The sequence below is a fragment of the Lupinus angustifolius genome, chromosome LG04 (genome assembly GCF_001865875.1).
Source record: "Lupinus angustifolius cultivar Tanjil chromosome LG04, LupAngTanjil_v1.0, whole genome shotgun sequence".
Taxonomy (NCBI): domain Eukaryota; kingdom Viridiplantae; phylum Streptophyta; class Magnoliopsida; order Fabales; family Fabaceae; genus Lupinus; species Lupinus angustifolius.
The window spans coordinates 1,468,228-1,482,363 of NC_032012.1; the positions used below are offsets into that span (position 1 = coordinate 1,468,228).

The 14,136-nt window shown below is 31.0% G+C and overlaps 1 protein-coding gene across 1 annotated transcript; it reads right to left on the reverse strand.

Annotated features, from left to right (window-relative positions):
* Positions 5,799-6,734, reverse strand: LOC109345036. Its single transcript, XM_019583787.1, has one exon. The coding sequence runs from the start codon at positions 6,700-6,702 to the stop codon at positions 5,989-5,991; it is 714 nt and encodes a 237-aa protein (XP_019439332.1). The 5' UTR covers positions 6,703-6,734; the 3' UTR covers positions 5,799-5,988.

Here is a 14,136-nt window from a genome sequence, read left to right on the forward strand (position 1 = left end):
TTCTTTGTAATTTGTGTAATTTTTTTATTTGTAATTATGTATTCTGTCAAAACATAATTGGCATAATATTCATTGTTTGTATTTTGTATTGTATTAATGTTTAATAAAACAAACTTCTGGCATGTATTGATGTGTTTGTGTTGTTCAGAATGTATAAATGTATGTGATGTTGAGAATGTCTGTTATGCTAATAAATGTATATGCAGGTATTAATTTATACAAATCAACAGCGAATTCTAGGAGAAGCCCTGACATGCGCTGTAGTTAAAGGATAACTACAACAACGCTTTATAGAGAAAGCGTTGTGGTACATTATTAATACAACAACGCTATGCATGTGATGCGCTATTGTATTAAGGTGTTGTTTGAGAAAATTTATGATTAATACAACAGCGTTTTTCTGTTATTGCGCTGTTAAATATATGAACTTCAACAGCGCAACAACAAACGTTGTTAATAAGACCTATAAAATGCGTTGTTTATTTAAGACTATATGACAACGCTTTGTGGACGAGGCGCAATTGTATTGATTCACTATATGACAACACTTTTTATGTGTTGCATTATGGTATATAATCAATACAACAACATTTGTGAAACGTTGTTAATGATGACCATATACTACTGCGGTCAAACAGAAAGCACATGAAAGCGCTGTTATACATCTAAAATAAGCATTGTTGAACGACAAGGGGAGTAGGAGATCATAAGACAAAATGGGGAAAGTGCGGACCTGCATATATGTTTTTTCTTTGCAATCTTTAAGTCACACTAGTCTTTCCAACCCATTGCACCGTTGGGCCCATTCTGTCTCTATTGTTCTGCAGCTTCTTCATAACAATACACATAAGAAACGCAAAACGAGTTGGGGAGGATAAGGGAATAAGGATCATGTGTCCCAACATTGAGTACGTACATGTATCTTTAGTTAAATATTTTATATTTTTAGAATTTTTCTTCTTAATTAAGTGTCATTTTTTTATTGTTATGGAAATTGAGATTGGAGTGGAGACAAATAATCTCCATCAGAATATGGGGAAGAAAATGCAAGGGGAATAGGAGATCATAAGACGAAATGGGGAAAGTGTGAACCTGCGTATATGTTTTTTCTTTGCAATCTTTAGGTCATACTAGTCTTTCCAACCCATTCATAACCCTACACATCATAAGAAAATATGCATTCAAAAAATGTATTGTCAATTTCAATTTTTTTATGGGTGTTCTAAGCGAACTTAATTAAGAATGTTTATAAAATTAGTTAACATTGACTAATATCAATTAAATAAGTTTTTTCTTCACATCAAATTCCATATCCAAGAGTCCTTCCTCGGCATATCTTAACATTTGTATCATGTGAAATTGTGAATAATGAATGTGTATAATTTTCCCTCCTGATTCATATATCATGCCAAAGAGAAACCTCCTCACCCATTATTTTTTTTAATAAAGTATATCACCATATTATGAGATAAATATTTCATTTGACTATTAAAATTATGGCATTTGTCTTATTTAATTATTTTTTATAAAATTATTTCTAAAAACTACAAAAATATGACACATGTCTTAATTTTAGTAGTTGAAACATATAATTTATGAGGAGATACTTTATTTTTTCTGTAATCCTTCCTAAACCTATAGTACTTTTTTTATGATGGGATCTACTTACTCTAAGAGTAAGTTAAAAAAACATGTTTTGTATCTTAATCATCTATTCTATAAAAATCTAATGATTCAGGTCCCGACTAATTCAATTACATGAATCATTAGGGGTGTGTTTGGTTTTAGGAAATATTTTCTATTTCTATTTCTATTTCCTATTTTCATTTTTAAGAAATAATTTTCATTTCCATGTTTTCATTTCCTGAAAATATGTTTGTTATGATCATTTTCATTTTCATAACTATGCACTCTAAACTTTATAAACCAGGATAATTACTCTTGCAATGAATCCAATTCTAAATTCTAATCACTAAAGTAGTCAAACCAATGATTTTATAAAATGTCTACATATTTGATACTTGCATTTTATTTCCAATGTATTTTATGTCAATAATACGTTGAACATTTTTAGTTGTTGGACTTGGTCATTTGCTATTACAAAAGCATGTGAAAAGTCATAATGAGCATTATGCAGTTGCAGATGCTCTCCAGAAAAGGTGAAATTAAAATAAAATTACTAACATACAGGTGCTATACTATTTAATTAAGGTTGCAGTAACATCAAGAAACGTCAATTTTCATCCCAAAATCATATATTATCATAATCATCATCAAACTATTTCAACACTATCATAAGAGAGACGAAGAAAAGTTGTTATGTTGAGAGATAAAGAAATAAATTTTATTATGAAGATATGTGATAGTAAGGACAAGGGACACCCTCATCAATTGATTTCAGCATTTTGTTGATTAGTGAAGAGAGTAATTGAAAATAATATTCCCCTCATTTCACATCTTTTGATGTTTAACGTTATGCACATAGTTTCAAAAAATATTACATGAAGTAAAAATTCAATAAAATTTGACTAAAATAGTCACATTTAATACACATAAAAAACTGGATTAAAAATGAAATGAAGAAACATGTGGAGAAAATATTAGTAATAAATAAATAAATAAGAGTATAATTGGAAAGTAAAATATAAATGTATATTGGGTTTTCAAAACATCAAAAGATTTGGAATAACATGAAAATGTTAAAACATCAAAAGATATAGATCGAATGGAGTAATAAAAGTCTTAAAATTTTCAATAAAATGTCATTGTCTTATTATTGAAAATATTGGAAATGATATTTTTTTCATTTTCAAAATTTCCGAAGCTCATGTTTTCAAAAATATAAAATGTAAACAACACAACAAACATGTTTTCACCCTCATTTTCAATGAAAACAGAAAATGGTCAAACCAAACATACCCTAGATTTTCATAAAATAAATAGTTATAAAATGGAGTAAGATTTTATAACTTATTCATGGAGTTACGATTGTGGAAATGTTAGTAAAATCTCCAAAGGGTTTGAAGGCGTGAAACATTCTTCCATGTATGGTTGAAGAATTTTGAGAAATCTACACCAGATCAGACTAGTCCGTTTTTGTTCAAACAACATGTGTATTTTGACATTATCTGTCTGTGGGTTCCACCACATTAAATGATAAAAAAAACCATGGTATTTAACATAGTATAAATAGTTCTAATAAAAAAGAAATTAGAGGATAAAGTTTTTTATATTGTAAACATATTATTTATTATTTATGTGTTTTAAATAAAAGTAATACATATTATATACTAATAACGGTATAGTTTTGTTATATTAATAGATATAAATATTAAACTAAAAATATAAATAGGCCATCTCATATGTTATGTCTATCACATTTTTCCAAAATTGAAGAAATTATTTCATGTTTTTGAGACTAGCATATCCAAACTATTAGATTTTTTATGTAATATTATAATGATTCCCTTTATGTAAGATATAGATAGATTTAAGTCTTACTTATAGAGGGGGAAATTCGTTAGGAAAATTAATCTTGTTATAATATAAATGTTCTCAACGTACATGAATACCATTCCCTCTCGTAAGTAAATACAAGTGACTACCAAAAAAAAGAATATCAGATGTGAAGCAGTACTAAGATAAGAAAAATGGAATGATGATTATTTGTTTTGATGTTGATGTTCTTAACTATGTCTCATCCAATCATACTATTTAAAATTTTAAGTCACATTTAACAAGTATAAGGAGGCATTGAATTAATTGCCAAATTTAAATGACATGTAATATCATATTCGGTGAGACATTGTTAGGGATATTAATCTGAGATAATTGATCAACATTTAAGAAAATGTCGAAAGAGAGATCCGTTTTGCCAATACATGATTTAGGACAATAAAATTAGACAGAGATCACTTATTTCAAAAGTGTTTCATTCCTTATATAATTAAATTAGATATTATTATATAAATAAATAAAAAAGTTTTAAAAAAAGAAAATATTTTTGTATGATTTATTAGAATCTGATTAATCTAGAATATAAGACGTTAGAAATATGTAATATCTGTCCATCAAATTTGATTGAAAATGTCCACATATTTGGCTTGGTCTCTCTTCCTCCATTAGGTTATTCAACTCAGCACGTAACATAACCTTCTCGATGAATTGTAACTTATAATTAAGTTTCCAAATATGAAGTAGGATAATTAACGTGCAAGGTGTTGGTATATGACATGTCATTAAATTGTGATGGTGATGGACCAACAAACCAAGTTGATAATCCTCCCAAGTATTATTCAGATATATCAACTATGCTTATTATTAATCCTTACGTTTTGTGATACACCCATTACTATTTCTTTAAGAGGCCATGTGATGGCCCTATGTTTTTTATATTAGAATAATGTGTGTAATACTATTTATAATGTATATTTATGATTCATCATTTATGTATCAATTTTAAAAACTTATACATATGATGAGCGATATAGTAACTTTTTTTATAATATCCGTATTGTGTACTGAGTATATGATACATTAAATTAACCTTGTAAATCAAAAATCTAGGGATAGACTTTGATGCAGATGGAGCCAAAAGGAGCACATCGTTCCACTTCAATAAATCAATCCCTGTTTTCACTCAACTTGGTCCCCGTTGACCAAGACTCCATCACTATTTCTTTGAATTCTTCATCTTCAACTCTAATAATTGAACCCAACTCCATAGCCTAGTGTGAGGTATATTTAATGAATTAAACTATGAGATGAATAGATTTATACGATCTTACTCTCAAGTAAGAGGGATTATATTTTGTGGATTTAACCACATAATTTTATGTATAAAACAAATGTTACATTAAGTAGAGACTTACCCCTTAAATTTTCTAGGACCAAAATTTCTAATTATTGCCATGAACTATGTTCAGAACCTACACTCTATTCACGTGTTGCTGACTATACTACAGTATGATTCAGTATAAGATGTGATGGAAGTCAAGAATTTTAAAGAGGGTAGTTAATTAAAGATGCAAAACTTGTATAATCTAAGTTCCTGAAATAGAAAGACAAATAGTTCAAAAAATAAAAAGAAAAATACAATTTATAACAACATGTTTATTATTTTAATTATAATAAAATGATACTTTATCATAAACAAATGAAGAAGTATGTATAATTCATACCTTATTGTAGCCAATTCATTAGTGTAACATGATGTTTGGGAAAGAAATTATATGATTGAAGAAGGGAGAATAAATTTTATGATATCTTATTGAGGCTGTATGTATTGATCTGGATTCAGTTCCACAACTAGTTGTAGGAAAATAAGTGGATCAAATATACATATGGAATTATTAAACGCAATTTCAAAAGTTTTATTATCCTGTCCACGAACAATAAAACTTAGTTAAATTATTTAGGATTCAAGTCTAGAGACCAATGAGGTCTTCATAACCATGATAACAATATAAGCTAGTCATAACAAATAACTCATAAAGGAAGATAAACTTTGTGCATAATGTGGAAAATAAGAATAGAGATTTGTTGTCTTATATTTTGTGTCATATATTGTCTGACATTAATGATAATTAAGCAAAAACATGAATTGTAATAAAGTTTTAATTTTTTTTAATTGATATAGCATATTTTCATTGGTGCGAAACAACTTATGAAACAACAAATCTATTTTCAAAAAATTTATCCTAATGGAATGGGAAATTGTTCTACAAGAACAATAAATTGATCTAAAAAACTTGCCATTAAGAAGAGATATACAAATGGAATTGAATTGATAAAGAAAAAACTAACAAACCATATAGATTGACCTCATGAACTATTGTTTTTATGATAATATGCATACACATTAAACCATACAACTATAAACTGAATATAACTAAATCCACTTATTTTGTTTTCTAATATAACAAAGCCCTCTTATAATTAAACATCTTTTGATCACATAAACTATAACTACGTACCTATCATCCATTCTTAATAACTATCGTTGGAGAAAGCATTAACACTAGTTAGATCAGGCAAATTAAAATCATTACCCACAACCATTCCATCAAGAATCTCCATGCTAGGCCTAGAATTACCCAAAGTTGGAAAAAAATTATTACTCTTCATATAATCAAATGAGTAACCACCATGTTGTTCTTGGAACAACTGTTGCTGAGGCAGTAACTGCTGAACCACCGGCAACGGAAACTGCGCCACCGCAGCCGAGGCTGCTTGATGAACTTGGTTGTGATCACTTCTGGCACCAATATGCTGTCTGCTACTACCATGTTTGAAATTTAAGGTAATAGGTCCCTTATGGACACCAAGTGAAGACATGGTTGTGCTAGGACACCCTGTGAATTGTTGCACTAGTGCCCTAAAGTTGGTGGTATTTGCATTGAGGAGTGTTGTTGGGGTTCTTTTAGAAGCTCTGGATCTTCTTCGGATTGGTTTGGACACAACATTATTATTATTATTAACCTTTGGAGGGGTCAAATTACTAGTAGTTGCACCAGAAAAACCTTCTTTGGGTGGTACCATAGCACCATCCATGAGAGGTTGTTGCTGATAGAATTCCATCCAATACTGGTTGGTAGTGGTGGTAGTAGTAGTCATGGTATCACTACCTATGGGTTTGGTGGAAGTTGTAGGTGGTAAAAGGTGAGAATATATAACTGATAACTCCTCATCACCCTCTTTCATTTCGTCCTTCTTTCAAAGAAAGATTCAACTAGACTTGGCTATAATATATATGTCTAGAGTGAGCTTACTCCGATGGTAAGGTTATTATTGCCTAGTGACTATGAAGTTGCAAGTTTAAATCTTAGAAATAGTCTCTCCATTTATGAAAATAAGGTAACGTACATATACATTATCCTATCTCCCGTGAATGAGAGTCTTGTGCACTGAGTCGTTATTTATTAAGTTGTCTCCTCACACCAATAAAATTATGGCACATGCTATTTTTTAAGTTTTTAGAAATATATTTACAGAAAATGATTAAGTATAATACATATCATAATTTTAGTGGTTGGACGAGATAAGTTATCTCTTCAGGATATATTTTATTATATATATATATAACAAACTAGTTGCATCTTTTTTTAAACGCAACAAACTCTGAAGTTAAGTCAACATATATTGGTTTTTGCATATGTAGTGTTGAATATGTATCACATGAAATACTATTTGAGTTAGGAATCATTTACCATAATTTTGGTGATATATTTGTTTAATGAATTGGCTTTAAAGATGAAGTTAGCTGTAATTATTTTAGCAAGATGTGAAAAACTATGACATTATTGTGTATAGAGAGCCTTGTCATGGTCAAAATAAAGAGGTCCAAGTTTTGACTATTCTTTGATTGAGATAGGTGAGAAATTTTGAAGCTAAATTCAAGAAGAGGGTGCTTCCAGGAAATAACATATTAATTTCACTGACAACATGAAAATGTGGAATAACATCATTTGGAATCCTTGTTTGTTATGTTGGCACGTTTGAGACGTTGGTGTTCCAGAAATTATTACTTGTTCCAAGTTTTTAAGTAAATGTTTATAGTTCATGTATTAATGAATTGAAATAAAATGAGTTAATTTCAAATCATTAATAAATATGTGATTGAGACTATTGATCTTGAATCTTGTAATAGTTATATAAGTTGAAGTAAGAGAGAATATTGTTGGAAAAAAAGAAAGAAGGAATGAAAGAACTTAATCAATTAAGATATAAGTAATCGGTTATCGAGTAAAATGTAAGAAGAGGGAGAAAAATGAATAATACTTCGTGTCTTCTTTATTTCAGCTACAATATCTTTTATAATAGAAATAACAGACTATTTAATTGATTATACAAACTATTAATCGATTAACGAAACTAACTAAATGAATTAAATTATTCTCAACACTCTCCCTTAGTTCATATTAGCTAAGTCAAACATGCCCAATTTCCTTCTTTGAATTTCAAAGTTGATCCTCTTTAGTGGCTTTGCGAGGATATTAGCAAGTTGATTTTCAGTCTTGCAATATTCTACTCTCATATTTCCCTTCTCTACTTGGTCCCTTAGAAAATGGTACTTGGTCTCTATGTGATTGCTCCTTCCATGAGTAATAGGATTCTTTGCCAACCGTATTGTTGATTTGTTTTCTACAAACAGCAATATAGAGTCTTCTTGACTCATTCCAATTTCTCTCAGTAGAGTTTGTAGCCATAGTGCTTGGTAGCCGCCTAGACATACTGCAATATACTCAGCTTCACATGATGAGAGGGTCACCACTTTCTATTTTTGTGAACTCCAGCTTATAGGTGCTTTATCAAGCTTAAAGAGGAAGCATGTAGTACTTTTCCTTTCATCTTTGTCACCATACCAGTCTGCATATGTGTAACCCTACATTTTTCCAGTTTTCTTATCACTGTGAGTAGGGAAAAGTATTCCATAATTCATGCTTCCTTTTAGGTACTAAGGACTCTCTTTACTACAATCATATGAGTGGGATTAGGTCTCTCCATGTATCTACTAGCTAGGCCTACACTATAGGTAATATTTGGTCTTGAATTGCAGATGTACCTAAGTGAGCCTATCATTTGTTTATAGAGAGTTTGATTCACTATTTCTTCTTCAAGATCTCCTTTACACAAGGTGTTTTCTGTTTCAATAGGTGTTGCAGATGAGTTGCAATTCATCATGTTGAACCTTTCAAGCACATATGTTGTGTACTTTCTCTGATGCATGAGTATGCCTTTTGTTGTTCTTATGAATTCAAATCATAGGAAGTAGGAAAGTGAGTCTAGATCAGACATTTCAAATTCCATATTGAGTTTGTTCTTTATACTTTCAATCTCTTCATCTTGCAGCCACTGATTAGTAGGTCATCTACATACAAACAGATTATGATTAATGTTTTAGAAGGTGTGTTTTTTTCCTGTAGATTTCATGTTCACTTGTGCATCTAAGGAGACATTGTTTCAAAGGAAGTTGTATATTCTCTTACTCTATGCCCTATGGGCTTGTTTTAGCCCATAGAGCGCATTGTTTAGTTTGTAGACCTTCTGTTCTTGACCTGTTACCTCAAAGCCAAGTGGTTGTGACACAAAGACCTCTTTGTCAAGTGGTCCATTCAGGAAGGCTGACTTAATATCCATCTGACATATTGTCTAGTTCATTGAGCTTGCTATGGTTGTGACAAGCCTTACAGTTTCAATCCTAGCCACTGGTGCATATACTTCATCATAGTCTAGTCCTGGTTTTTTAGAAAACCTTTTGCAACCAATCTAGCCATGTGTTTTGTCACTGATCCATCTTGCATCAGCTTTACCTTGTAAACCCACTTCACTGAAATGACCTTCTTTCTTTTAGGTAGTTTTGTGAGTTCCCATGTATCATTTCTCTCAATGGGTTTGACCCTTTCCTCCATGGCTTCAATCCAACAAGCTTCTTTGATTGCTTGTTCATATGTGACTGGCTTCGTTTCAGCTAATAGGGCCATATGCACAAAATCACCATAAGATGTTATTGATGCATGAGAGAATACCTCATAGGCTTTTAGTCGTGTTGGCAAGTTTCTTTGTCTTTGAGGTCTCTCAATAGTATTTGAATTTCCTTCACTTGTTATGCTTTCCTCTATTGTGTCATTAGTACTGTCAATGTCAATCTGACCTACCTTGTTTGAAGTTGTGTCAATTGAGTTCTAGTCCCATGATTGAGTCTCATCAAACTTGAGATCCCTGCTATGAGTGATGGATTTTGATTCAGGATCAAAAGTCTTGTATGCACCAATTGAGTGATATCCTAGAAATATTAGCCTTTTTCCTTTATCATTTAACTTCTTCCTCTTGTTGTCTGGAACATGCTTGAAATAAATTGAGCCAAACACTCTGAAATGTTTCACACTTGGCTTGTTTCCATTCCAAGCTTCCTCAGGATTTGAGCCTTTTAACCTCTTTGTAGGACATCTATTTGCGATGTATGTTGTAGTGGCTATAGCTTCACCCCAAAATTTCTTGGGTAGTCCTTTTGTTTTCAACATACTTCTTGCCATGTCTAGGATAGTCATGTTGACCCTTTCAGCTATTCCATTGTGTTGAGGGGTATATGGGGCAACTATCTCATGAGTGATGCCCTCCTTATCATAGTAGCTCTAAAACTCATGAGAGGAATAATCTCATCCACCATCACTTCTTAGTAACATCAACTTGTGGCCTGATTGTTTCTCTGCAACTGCTTTGAAACTCCTAAATCTATTAAAGACTTCACTTTTCCTCTTCAACAGAAAAATCCATAGCTTTCTGGTGAAGCCATCCTTCAAGATAACAAAGTATTTTTTTCCCTCCAAGTGATTGGACTTCAATAGGACCACATACATCAGTATACACGATCTCCAAATGTTTGGTGGTTTTTGTTGGTATCTGGTTGTAGAAGGAATTTCTGGCCTGATTGCTTGTGATACATTCCTCACACAGCTTTGTAGGAGTTCTTACATCAGGCAAACCAACTACCATCTTCTGCTTGCTCAACAATTCCAGACTTCTAAAGTTCAAATCCCCAAATCTTTGATGTCATATCCAAGTATCCTATGTTATTGATTCCAGACACTTGTTGTCACCTACATGAATACCAATCTTAAATGTCCTATTGTGTGAAAGTGGGGCTTTTAATATTAACATCATATTTTGGTTATATGTTTTTAGCATTTTGTCTTCTAACTTCGTATAGTAGACTTTTTCTATCAGTTGTCCTAGGCTAATGAGATTGTTCTTCATTTTAGGCACATACAACACATTAGAGATGTAGGAAATCATACCATCATTCCGATCATGATCCTCCCCATTCCTTTTGCAATGATGAAGTTATCATCTACAAATTTCACCTTAGTTTTCACAGAATCATTCAAAGATATGAACCACTATTTGTGTCCAGTCATGTGATTGGAGCAACTAGTATCCAGGTATCAGCCATCTGATAAGGATTATTGGTCTCCTTTTGTTGTAACCATCAAGGCACCATTTGTGTCATTCAACTCTGGGCCTGAGATTTCACCTGATTCACTCATCTCTTAACCATATATTTCCCTTTCTGCCATCAATATAACTTCTTCATCTAAGACTTCACCCTTAGCCAATTTGGCCTCTTCATCTTTGTTTTCCCTTTTGAATTTGCACTATGATGCATAGTGGCCCCAATTTCTACAATTGAAACACTAGATCTTGCTCTTATCTTTCTTCTTCTTACCATTATTACCATTGTTTGAAACACTCATTGAGTTAAGTTTGTTTGATCCTTGGTCATACGCATGCACATTCTCAACCTCATTCTTCCTATATGTATGCCATCTTCCATTTTCTTTTCTTTTTTTCCATGTAGCTCATTTATTTTGAGGATAACAAGGTCTTTGGACTCCTCAATTGCAACTACCACATGATCAAATTTAGTAAAGAGGGTTTTGAGTATCTTTTCAACTATACCTTATTCAGGAATTTGCTCACCACATCTTTTCATGAGGCTTCAAATTCTGGTGAAATAGTCAACTACATTTTCTTACTCCTCCATTTGGAATAATTCATTTTTCCTCCTCGTCATCTGTAATCTGACTTTCTTCACTTTCACACCACTAGAGTAGCATTTCTCTAAGATCTTCCAAGCCTCCTTTAAAGATGAAGCAGTTGAGAAATTTTACCAAAATTTGATGAGCTAACACACTGATGTATCGAGAAGGTTGCTTTATAATCCTTCTTCTTAGCCTCCCTGAATTCTAGTCTTTGTGCATCAGTAGGATTCTCTTCTAATGGTTGAACCTCATCTTGCACAACTTCAAGGCAATCTTGAAAGCCAAAGATTGCTTTTATCTGGATATTTAAGTGTTCATAGTTCTTTCCATCAAAGATGGGAAGATTCATTGCAAAGTCATTTGAAGTTGTCATCTCTTTCTTCTAGGGTCAATTCCTTATCTCCTCTTTTCCCTTTCTGGTTTCTGTTGTGAGCTCCACAGATTCCATATCTTTGTTCTTGATACCATGTTGAAAGAAAATAAAGAAAGAACTTAATCGATTAAGATATGGGTAATCGATTATCGAGTGAGATGTAATAAGAGAGAAAATTGAATAATATTTTGTGTCTTCTTTATTTCAGCTATAGTGTCTTTTATAACATAAATAACATACTGTTTAATCAATTATACAAGCTATTAATTGATTAACAAAACTAGCTAAATTTTAAACTATTCTCAACAAATACATGTTAGTTTAACAAGACATGATCAAACCCTTTTATAAAAGTAAAATTTAGATATCATGCAAATCACTAGATTTAAGTATATCATATGTCTATTATATAATATAATAGGAAAATAATGTGACATGCAAATCATAAGATTCGACTAGGCCTCATAAAATGGAGTGTTTCATGTATTATGTGACAGAAACTTAAGAAATTTTCACCACGATATTATAAGACGTGCAATGTTATATGTGAAATGGTTTTATTTGGTGAATGTAAAGAAGAGAATAAAGTCAATGTGACATAAATGAAAACGTTACTTTGGACGAGTCACAAAAACATGATAGAATTATGAATGAATATATCAAGAAGAAAGTTAGGATAACTCTTATTGCAGAAAAGATGATAATATCACGGCTTAGGGACATGTGTAGAGGAGACTATTAGAAGTCAAAGTAAGGAATATAAATCAAATGGAGGTTAATCAAATTTGTAAAAACAAAAATATACTAAGAAAAACCATATGCATAATGGTTAGGTAAATTTAAATATCAATATTTTGTCAATAAAATTAAGACTGAATGTTGTATGTTGTTATTAGTGATAATGTAATTGTTTGATCTATGTGGCCGACCTCATATCTAATAGAACTAAAACTCTATTGTTATTAATATTAACTAGTAAATAACTAAATAGAAAACAATGTCAATTTTTCAAGTGAAAGACAGATTCAATTTATCCCGTTGTAAATTAAAATCATTACTTACATTAATACAAACTTTTTTTAGAAAACAATTCTCATAAAAACACGTCGTTATATTAAAAAATTATTTATATAAATGATATCTATGAAATATAATATTGAATAAGGAAATTATTTAGTATCCTATTAATGTAAATTAAGATTAACTTAATATATATATATATATATATATATAATTTATATTCTTCTGCCAATGAAAATATGATATAGGTGGTAATAAAACCACTAGATTTTATTCTTTTTTTTTGGTATTATTAAGGGTATTCTCTTATCTTTTTGGGTTAAGGAACTAATGTTTTTTGGAGTGTATGACTACCCTCCCAATAAATGTCGCTCTTAGAAATCAAATTATTGACATTTTGGGTCATTCTGATGATCTAGTAAAACATTATACCACTAAACCAACATTTGGTAAATGTTTTTAAAAAGGATAGAAAAAAATTCACATTGAAGTATGTATAGTAATGATTTTTTGGTTCAAGTAATACATTTCTTCTAAACAACGTAATAAAAAAAAATATTTTCTCGTACCATGAGATAACTTATTTTATCTAGTCAGTAAAATTATGACATATGTACTATTTTGTCTAGTTTTAGAAAATAATTAAATATGACACATATCATAATTTTAGTGGTCGTAGAAGATAAATTATCACCATATATGAGAATATATTTTATTTTAAACATAGACTAAAATTTGAGTTTAGCTATGAATAAAACTCCCTTGAAAAGTTAACCTTATTATCCTGTCGAGGTTCCTGATTCAAATACAATTACATTTAAAGAACAATTGTAGCTAGACGCCTAGACCCAACAAACTAATAAGTATATTGCACAGAATTAAAATTTTAACTTAATATATATAAACAAATATATAAAAAGTATCTACTCTTTAATTGTCTGCCGGGACACTCTTAGTGTAGAAAAACTAAAGGACATATTGATACATTTCACACAATAATACACTTTGTGAGATCTTTTTTCCTCAAACTCACTAATTTATGATCTAGTACTTGAAAATAACATATATGGTTGATAGTTATTATTGTTGGATTTGGGTTCCCTTCCTAAGTAGAGAAAAATTCAATTGGGCAAAGCTCACTTGTCCCACTCAATCTAATTATTAGGGGTCAGATGAGGTAAAAAGGTGTGCAATCAGTTTAGG

What these genes read in the sequence shown, in the direction of transcription:
- LOC109345036 (XM_019583787.1), bottom strand. Translation starts at nt 6,702, where the DNA reads ATGAAAGAGGGTGATGAGGAGTTATCAGTTATATATTCTCACCTTTTA.